Source organism: Sturnira hondurensis, unplaced genomic scaffold (assembly GCF_014824575.4).
Source record: "Sturnira hondurensis isolate 20B ecotype Veracruz unplaced genomic scaffold, ASM1482457v3 Scaffold0022179, whole genome shotgun sequence".
Taxonomy (NCBI): Eukaryota; Metazoa; Chordata; class Mammalia; order Chiroptera; family Phyllostomidae; genus Sturnira; species Sturnira hondurensis.
This window is the reverse complement of record NW_028094810.1, coordinates 1,932,230-1,941,914: the sequence shown is the minus strand read 5'-3', so window position 1 is coordinate 1,941,914 and position 9,685 is coordinate 1,932,230. Positions and strand designations below refer to the sequence as shown.

Here is a 9,685-nt window from a genome sequence, read left to right as displayed (position 1 = left end):
AGGAGAACAGTATGAGCAAAGGTTGGAAGGGGAAAGTGACAATGCTTGTGTTGGAGCAGGGTGATGGAGGAGCCGCCAGGGTTTAAGGCTGGAATTCAGAGCCCCCAGTGGTGGCTGTTGGGACTGCAGGTGGTGCTGCAGGTGGGGCGGGAGGCTGCCGGGATAGCTCTAAGAAGAACCAGCCTGTCTAGAACAAACCCCGGTTTAAGCTAGACCTGAAGAAGACTGTCCTTTGACCCTGCATGTGCCAGCATGCATCCCAGACACTGCTGTGCCAACAACCCTCCTACAGGGCTCCTGGCTGAGTCTTGCTCTGACAAGCAGGTGCAAGCCTGGCAGGTGGAACCTGTGCTGGGGCCCCAGTCGATGATCTTTACCCCATTGGCTCTGCATAGCCCCCTCCGGACAGGGCTGCCTCTGTGAGAGTGCTGGAAATGTCTGTGGGTCATGGAGGAGAATCCCTGCTCCTCAGGGGCACCGCAGGCTGCTGGGACTTGCCCGGATGCCATTAGGCTCAGGTGCCATTAATGAGAAAAACCCAGGACAGAGGCCTCTGGGTATTAGCTGGAGAGACTGGCCAGTCATGATGCCAGGAAGGCTGGGCTGGCGCAGAGGTGGAGAGAGGACATGGTCCAAGTTCATCTCTACCTGGGTTTGCTCTGTCTGTCCTCTCTGCCTTCTTTCTCTGTGCTGTCCTGGGGGCGCAGTGAACTTTGGGGTGTATAAAACTTCTGCAGAGTGTCCAGCACCCAGTAGGTCCCATAATTGTGAGTAACCTCTGAACCTCACTGCTCCTTAGAGGAAGCAATCTCCTAGGACAGCACCTGGGCTCCTCGTTCTAGTTCCCCCAGTGCAGGTCTCCCGAATCTTTCAGATCTCCAATGGAAGGCCACTCTGCCAGCGTCAGAAGTGGGTCACTGACACGCCACGGGAACGCCAGGCGGGCTAGGCTGTACAAACCGACAGTGTGACGCTGTAGAAGGATCGGGAAACTGAAGTCCGAATCTCTCCGGGCCCTTGGGCGAGACGACTGTCCTCTCTGAGCCTGTCTCCCTGACTCTATAACGGTAATCGCACTAGGCCAGCCCTCTCCAACCACCAGCGTTGTGAATTTGATGTATGACAAGCCCAAGGCCAGCGAGGCTCGCCCCATTCCTGCTTCATACTTTCCGGGGAACCCCTCTGTACACTACGTAAGGCCCAGGCCTACGCGCGTCCTCGGTTCACTCGCTCGGTCAGCGCACCTGGTCCTCGAGGGGCGGGATCGGCCTCCTAAGAGCTAGTGCTGGGTCCCGCGTGGCAGCCCTGTCACTGCTCTGCGTCCTGACTCTGTGGCCGCATCCCGGAGCTCAAGGGTGAAGACCCGGAGCCCAGAGGTCCGGAGCCCCCGGTCTCCCAGGGGGCGCGCCCAGGTGTTGTCTGAGGCTCGGAGTTGCTCCGCGGCGTCTGTGGGTGCGGGCGTAACCTGGCGGAGCGGCGGCCGGTAGGGGCGGGGCACACCGCCCCGGACTCCGCCCCGCGCCGCGCCGGCTCCGGGCTGTGGGGAAGCTGGACGCAGAGCACAATCCCGGCTCAGCGGGGTGAACGCATCGTGGACCGGGATGAGCACCCTCTTGCAGTCTACGCTCCCGGACCTGGGCGCGGTGCGGCCGGATGGCAGGTAGCGGTGGCCTGGGCAGCGGGGCCGGGTGTAGCCAGGGCGCCGGGGCAGGTCCCGGGGCAGCGGTGCGTGCGCCCCGTGCACCTCTGCTGCTCGCAGCACTGGTGCTGGGAGCGTACTGCCTCTGCACCCTTCCGGGCTGCTGCCCGCCAGCCGCCCGCGTCCCGGTCCCGGCCCCCGCACCCGCGGTGCCGCCCAGCGCCGCATGCAGCCCGGGGGCGCCTGTTCTGCCGGTGGCCAGTGGCCCCGGACGCCAGCGATTCCCTCAGGCACTCATCGTGGGTGTGAAGAAGGGCGGCACGCGCGCCCTTCTGGAGTTCCTGCGTCTGCACCCCGACGTCCGTGCGCTGGGCTCCGAGCCCCACTTCTTCGACAGGTGGTACGAGCGGGGCCTCGCCTGGTACCGGTGAGTGCCCCGGGCCCTCCCGTCCCGTGGGCTTCTGTGCACTCCCTGGGCGGTGCCTTCCCGGCGACAGAGTGGGTACTCGGCGGGGAGAGGTCTCGGGCGTCTCGGGCTCAGACTAGCCTGGGTGGGTGGGGGCCTGAAGCTTGGTCACTGGCCGGGGGACTTCGAAAAACTTTGAATATTCCAGGGAAAATCCTGGTTCGGGGCTGCTGAGGGGGGTCTCAGCAAGACTGGGGGTGGGGTGCGATCCCAGCTGAGAAGTACAATAATTTCAAGCTAGTAGGGTTTGAGGATCTTTAGAAATCCATTAGGCTCAATCATGCTCCCCATGCTGGCAAGTTTCCTTAGGAAGGGGCCTCCAGGATCGGCAGTCTCCTAGAAAGTGTCTGCCTCCTAAGGGTGAGGATTGGGACTCTAGTGTCTTGTCCTGGGGCTCTACAGCTGCCCTGCCCCTACCTGGGATGGCCTTGGGGAGTGCTGTGGAATTTGGGGGAGGGAGCGCCTATCCCCACACGAAACAGCCCGTCCTAGGGGCGGGGGGATCTCCAGCCCCTCCCTGCTGGGGTTGGCACTGAAGGCCAGAGTATGAGACCCTACCTGCTGCTTCAGTCAGTTGCATGCAAGCCTGCCACTGAATTGTTCTCTTCTTGTGGGGGAAATGAAGGCTTACAGGTGGACAGTGAGTCACTTCACTCCCTGAAAGCTCTCACCTCAGCTCCTGGCTTGGGACCAGCCCCTGTGGGGCAGAGAGAGCCCTGACTGAGGTTACCTGGTGAACTAGTGGGGGGTCGGGGGTGGCAGGACCCAGACCCTTCACCTCCAGGTGCACCAGTTTCTCTGTTTCCAGATTCCTCACCCGGCCCCCACACCACCCCCATTGCTTTAAAACCACTCACAGATTTGGAGGAGCCCCAGTGAAAACAGGGAGTTCTGGCTCCTGAGCTCTGAAGGTTGCTGCTATCAGGGGATCCTAGGGAAGTAGAGTGGTGATGGGAGGGGGGTGAGTCCATCCCTGAATCCACTGGCTGTACCCTCAGAGCTCAGAGAGACTGCTACCCACTCTCACAGTGCCACTGGCACCCCAAAGCATCTCTGTTCCCTCACTGCTGTGGAGAGGAGAGAGAACAAGAGGTGGGGGGTGGGTAAAGTGGGGAGAAGGGTGAATGAGGGTGGAGGACACACTGTTGTTAATGGTAGTGAAAACTGCAGAGACCACACTGATCCTAAGAACTTTGACTACAGGGAGCTGAAGGGAGACCGTGAGCTGGGTAATGGGGGGCTACAGGGGAGGCTAGTATGGGTTTAGCCTTCAAAAAGAGCCAGGGATCCAGAGACCCTTTGCAGGCTTCCCTGGGTGCATGCTCTAGCTCTGAGCGACAGGTCTGGGGTGAGTGAGGGTCCAGAGGCTGCAGGCGCTACACCCAGACTGCAGGTCGGAGCCTCAGCTCTGGGGAGGGTTTCTTGGGACACCGGGGTGCCCACGGTCAGAGCCAGGGGATTCAGGAGTGAGTTGGGCTGTGGTAGAGAAGGGACCTTCTCCTTTCTTGTTTTTAGAGCCACCTCCACTGGGGGAAGGGGTAGGGTGCAGAGCATGCAGAGGGTCAGGTCATGGTGGCCTTGCCCCATTAATCCAGAGCTGTCCTTCTGGTGTGGCCCTTGCTGCCCCTCATTGGCTGGTGCACAGTAAGCAGGAGCTGGGCTTGCCGGGCTTCTGGGATGCCCACAAAGGGGTCTGTCTCACTGAGCTTATCCCAGGATGGCTGGGTGCTGTTCCCACCTGAATTCTCAGGGCATGAGGTAGGGTGTGGGTGCAGAGGCTCTGGGAGCAGAGTGCCTGGCACATGTGGCCGTGTGCTGATGTGTACAACTGTGAACTTTCTGTTTTTTAAAATATTTTATTTGTTTATTTTTAGAGAAAGGGGAAGGGAAGGAGAAAGAGGGAGAGAAACATCAATGTGTGGTTGCCTCTCACATGCCCCCTACTGGGGACCTGGCCCACAACCTGGGCATGTGCCCTGTGTGGAAATCGAACCAGCGACCCTTTGGTTCACAGGCCCCACGTTTAGTCTACTAAGCTACACCAGCCGGGGCACAGCTGTGAACTTTTTGTGCTCACAGGTGTCCTGTGCCTCTGGCCCTTTTTTTCTTTCAACCTGCTCTGAGCGTGCAGTGAGCCTCTGAAAATGCCTACTGCTCCACCAGCTGCAGAGGGGGTGCCCTTGGCCACGGTCTGGTGGTCTTGTTTGCTCTCAGGACCCTGGGCTGAGCCTTTGGGAGGGCAGAGCCCTGTTTTGGGTGGAGGGTTAGGGCGGTAAGTACAGGAGGAGCAGCCAGTGTCCCCAGCTGAGTTTCTGGGACACCCATTCCCACTGGGCTGTGGCTGATCTCATTCCAGGCAGTGACCCTAGCCCTTCCCATGGGCCTTGGCAGGTGGGTCCTGAAGGTGCCCCAGGTTGACCTTGGCCAAATCTTTTCCTCTCCCTGGGCTTCAGTTAGCCTACCTCTCAGAAGCTCTGTCTTGGGGACTGTGACTTCCAGGTGGACCCAAACTCAGTCAGCATTTGCTCATCTGTTCATTCACTCACTGAGCATCTATCCAGCGGCACCCCAGGTCTCATCAGGAGGGTTATCCTGTCTGGGGGCAGCTGGGGCTGTACTTTGACCTTAGTGTTTGGGACAAATGAGAGGAGAAAAGAGGGGTGCAGGTGGGGGAACCCCTTTGGCTCCTGGTACTAATACAGGGAGCAGGGGCCCGAGTATATTGGGGGAGGAAGCCAGGTTTCTGTGGGACTTTTCTCCTGCTGTTAACCTGAGGAGAGGCTCCTGTGACTGGGGACCAACGCCCCACTTCCAGCCTCCTATTGACCCATACAGGAACCCTGAATGGTTTCTGCTGGGTCCCAGGCTGAATGAGGCACAGAGGAGGTGTGAGACATGAGGGAAGATGAGACCTAGGTGGGGAAGTGGCCTGAGGCTGGGTGGAAGCTGCAGGGAAATGTAGACCAGATGAAGAAGGGGGGGGGTCTGGGGAACATCCTGTGAGATGTGTGCTGCGGGAGTCAGTGTTGTCCCTCTCATCCCCTCCCCAGTCTCTCCCACACCCCAAACTCCCGTCCCCATCCTCCTCCATGCCCTGGCCAGGACAGGCTTCTGAGGGCAGATGAGGACAAGTAACTGATCCCGAAGTTCTCAGATCTCAAATCTGGTGTGTAGTGAGAGCGGATCTAGAAAGTCTGCAGCCCCTCCCCATACCCCTCTCGGCTCCTCTGTGGTGGGCTTCCTTGCAGCTCTCTCCACCCTGCCAAGAGTGTTGGGTGGGGGGATGTTCAAAACCCAAAGTGCCCGGTCTGGGAGGGAGAAGATGGGGTGCTTCTGGGGTCACTTGGTGCCTGGGGAAAAAAGGGGACAGGGAGGGGGTGTCAAAGATAGGAGGGGCGGGTCCTGGAGTAATGGGGGCTGGTTCCTTTCCTGAGGAGCGCAACACAGGGAGGGACAATGACTGCCGAGCCACTTGGCAGTCTGTCTGTCCCAGCATAGGCTCTTTTTTTGTTTTTTGCTTTTTAAAGTTTTTTTTTAAAGATTTTATTTATTTATTTTTTAGAGGGGAAAGGAAGGAGAGAGAGAGAAATATCAATGTATGGTTGCCTCTGGTGCGCCCCCTGCCAGGAACTGGCCTGCAACCCAGGCATGTGCCCTGACTGGGAATGGAACCGCGATTGTGTGGTTCGCAGGCCCGCGCTCAATCCACTGAGCTACACCAGCCAGGGCTAAAGGTTTTTTAAATTTTATTTTTTAGAGAGGTGAAGGAAGGGAGAAAGAGAGGGAGGGAAACATTAATATATGGTTGCTTCTCGCATGCCTGGCACTCAACCACTGAGCCACACCAGCCAGGGCCCAGCACAGGCTTTTCTTAGGGGGTCTCGGCAGTGAGATCCAGCGCGGGAGACTCCTCTTCTTTTGACTTCCTCTTGTGGAAAGGGGGATTGCCTGAGCTGGCCACCGCAGGCTGCAGTCCTGGCCTCAGTCCTTGTAACCACCTAAGGTTTCCTGGAAATTATCCTAGGGGGGCTGGGTGCTGTTCCCACCTGTCTCCCCAGGTCACAAGGCAGGGCATGCGTGCAGGGGCTCTGAAAGCAGGAGCCCAGCGGACCCCCTGCCTTCCAGCAGCTGCAGCCCAGCGGTGGGAGTGCTGGGGGTCAGTGTCCACCTCTACCCACAAACGTCTCACTCCCCCTCTTAGCCTCAGTGTGCCCGCCCGTCAAACAGGACAGTGAGGGAGCTGGAGAGAGATTTCCAGCTCACTTTGTCACCATAATGGGTAAACAATGTCACCTCCATTTCCCCTTGACTTCTGTAGATCAGCTCTGTCCAGGGCCTTGTGTTGAGGGGGTGGGTGAAACTCCCACAGCCAGAAGATCATGCCACTCACCCATCTCCCCTGAGTCTGTGGGGTGGTCTCTGGGGAGCCACTGGTACACCTGGAACTCACACCCCAAGCTCCCTCCAAGCCAAGCAGGGCCTGGAGGCAGGGCTGGCCTTGGGGAGAGACCGCCCCCTCCGAAGGCGCAGGTCCCACAGCCTCTGCCTCCACTGACCTAGTTTCCAGCCTGCTCTCGTGTCTTCCTTCAGAGCTGTTTGCTCAGCTGGCCCTGCAGTGCCCTGCCCCGCCTCTCCCTGCACCACCTGGCTGGCAGGTGAGGCTCGACTTCGGGAAACTGCTCAGGGTACCTGGCCTGCCCAGTGGGGTGTTCAGGAGGGGCATCCCTAAGTTTGGGGCACTCAGGAGGCTGTCATTAGACAACTCTTCAAGAACCATGGTGTGGGGTCAGTGCCCCCTCCCCTGGTCAGAAGGAGAAGAACCATCAGAAATGTTGCAGTCACAGCCTAGCACCCGGTGGTGTGAGCCAGGTCTGAGAGGCCCAGCTGCAGAGATCTTGGGGCGGGTCCTCAGGCCACCACACTCACAGTTCCCCAACATGCTGGGATATGCTGGGATATGCTGGGATATGCTGGGCTGTGCTGGGCTGTGCTGGGCTGTGCCAGAGGCTTTTAGCATTTGAACTGGGCCCAGGTCAGTGAGAATTAGGAGGGCACTAATCAAAGGGGTGGGGTGGGAGTAGGGGGGTGGGGAGGCTATTCAGGGGAGGGAGTGAGAGAAAGAGCAGCTGTCCTTTGTTGGGACACTGTGAGTTGTTAATGGCCTAATTTAGGGGATACCTTCAGCCACTTAATGAAAGTGTGACCTGGGGTAATTACAGTGTAGGGGTCTTTGGCGTGGGGAGGGTGGGCGAAGCCCCATGGGTGGCAAGTCCAGGCCACTGGCCTTCCTGGTGCTTGGTCTGGGGTGAGAGGCACAGCACTGTCAGGGTGGGGGCCCATTGTAGCCAGGGTGGGCAGCCTGGCAGGACAGGCCCCCACTGCCAGCCTGTTCTGGGGCTGGATCCTCTCAGCGCACATCCCAGGCTGCCCACCCTGGCACTTTAGGGTGGGTGAGTCTAGGTGAGAGGGAAGGCTCACCTGCCCTGGAGGTTTGGAGCTTCCCTGGGGGGAGGAGTGTAAGTCTTGGGGGTGGGGGACTGAGACTGGTCTATAATGGGAGAGCCTGAGGGGGACCAGCACCCTCTCACGCCACCTGTCCCTCCACGTGACCTGCAGGAGCCTGATGCCGCCCACCTTGGATGGGCAGATCACCATGGAGAAGACTCCCAGCTACTTCGTGACTCTTGAGGCCCCACGTCGCATCTACAGCATGTCCCCAGACATGAAGCTGATCGTGGTGGTTCGGAACCCTGTGACTCGGGCCATCTCTGACTATGCCCAGATGCTCTCCAAGACCCCGAGCCTGCCCAGCTTCCGAGCCCTGGCCTTCCGCCGCGGCCTGGGCCCCGTGGACACAACCTGGAGTGCAGTGCGCATTGGCCTCTATGCTCAGCACCTGGGCAACTGGCTGCGATACTTTCCCCTGTCCCACTTCCTGTTTGTCAGCGGTGAGCGCCTGGTCAGTGACCCAGCTGGAGAAGTTGGCCGCGTGCAAGACTTTCTGGGCCTGAAAAGGGTCGTCACGGACAAGCACTTCTACTTCAACGCCACCAAGGGCTTCCCCTGTCTCAAGAAGGCTCAGGGGAGCGGCCGCCCTCGCTGCCTGGGCAAGTCCAAGGGCCGGCCCCACCCCCGGGTGCCTGAGGTGGTGGTCCAGCGGCTGCGGGACTTCTACCAGCCCTTCAACCGAAAGTTCTACCAGATGACCGGTCAGGACTTTGGCTGGGACTGAGAGGCCGGGCCAGCCCAGGGCCTGCTGGGGGATGTTTAGTAACCTAAATTTAAGACTATCAGCCAGTCAGAGCAGGCTGTGTGCACATTCTGGGTAGAGAGAGCTAGTGAAGAAATAAAGTTTGGATCTGTGTTCTTTTACATGACCTTGAGGGTTGTAGGGTGGGGGTTGGAGGTGCCACTGCCCAGAGAAATGACAGTCATACCAGCTAACTCTAACGACTCTGGGTGAAATCTGTTCTGTAGTCCAGCTGTATTTTTTGCTATGGTTGTGCGGGGAGACGAGGCCTGCTCCCCCACGCCTCTGTCTTGAGTGGAAGTCACATACCAGCTAACTCTAATGGGCACTGTTGGAGTGCCAGGAGAGATCTGAACTCGATCCTTTACTACACCCCTTTAGGTAGGTGTATAGTGAGCTTGGACACAGGTCACAAATGGGAAACCGAGGCTCAGAGAGGTTTAGGACCTGCCCAGGAACATAAGGGCATAGTCTTCGTGACTCTGGAGGCCACCCTAGAGTTCTCGTCCCCGCCCTGAGACACTAAACTCGGTTATCCCGTGTCCTTGATGAGGTAGCTGAGACTGGAGTGGGGGGATCAAAGCTGGGTCTGCCCATGCCTTCGGGCTTTACCTAGGACTTTGGCTAATTTGGCATCCTACTGTGCAGTGGGCACCCCCTCCGAGAACCTGGTAGAATTGCTGCACAGTGAGGGTGAAGTGGCTCCTGGGGCAGGGGTGGTGCCGCTAACAGTCTTCGATCAGCTCCCCACAGCACTTCAAGGCCCAGGGCTGGCCTAGTCCGCAGGTCCCGCCCACCACACCACAGGGCACGCCCAAGGCCCTCATTTTTCCAGTTCTATTGTGTTTACCTGGCTCTCTGGAGGGTTGGGGATGGGCAGGGAAAGAAGGCTCATCTGCAACCCAGCTGCCTGCCCAGCAGCTCCTACCCTGGTGAGGCCAGACAGAGGCAGGCTGGAGCATGTGTCCATCTCTTACCTGCTCCTGGTCACAGTGCCATCTTCTGCCAGTGGCACTGACAGTGACCTCCAGGGCTATTTATGTCCAGGCCTGGCATGCCCAGGCTGCTCTGGGCCCTTGTAAAATCTAGTGGTGGTGTCCCCTGGATCCCAGGCCTTGGGTGCTTGACCGTGATGTGGCCTTTGCACCCTGCGCTGTGTGGGGCCACACCCTATCCTGGGCCCCAGGGTCAGAATAAGGGGGGATTTTCGGGGGAGTAGCAGTGTGTTGGTCACCACTCTGCTCTTCAGCTGACTGTGAGCCAGTGGTCCCACCAATTACCTAGGCCACTGTCTTTGTCATATGACCCACCCATGGCGTAGACTTGGGGG

At 58.9% G+C, this 9,685-nt stretch overlaps 1 protein-coding gene across 1 annotated transcript; it reads left to right on the top strand.

Moving 5' to 3' along the window:
* The first annotated feature begins 1,514 nt into the window (after positions 1–1,514).
* HS3ST6 (heparan sulfate-glucosamine 3-sulfotransferase 6) lies at positions 1,515–8,477 on the top strand. Its single transcript, XM_037034663.1, has 2 exons — positions 1,515–2,066; positions 7,722–8,477. Exons 1-2 carry the CDS (start codon positions 1,654–1,656, stop codon positions 8,335–8,337), a joined length of 1,029 nt encoding a protein of 342 aa, XP_036890558.1. The 5' UTR covers positions 1,515–1,653; the 3' UTR covers positions 8,338–8,477.
* Positions 8,478–9,685: the final 1,208 nt, after the last annotated feature.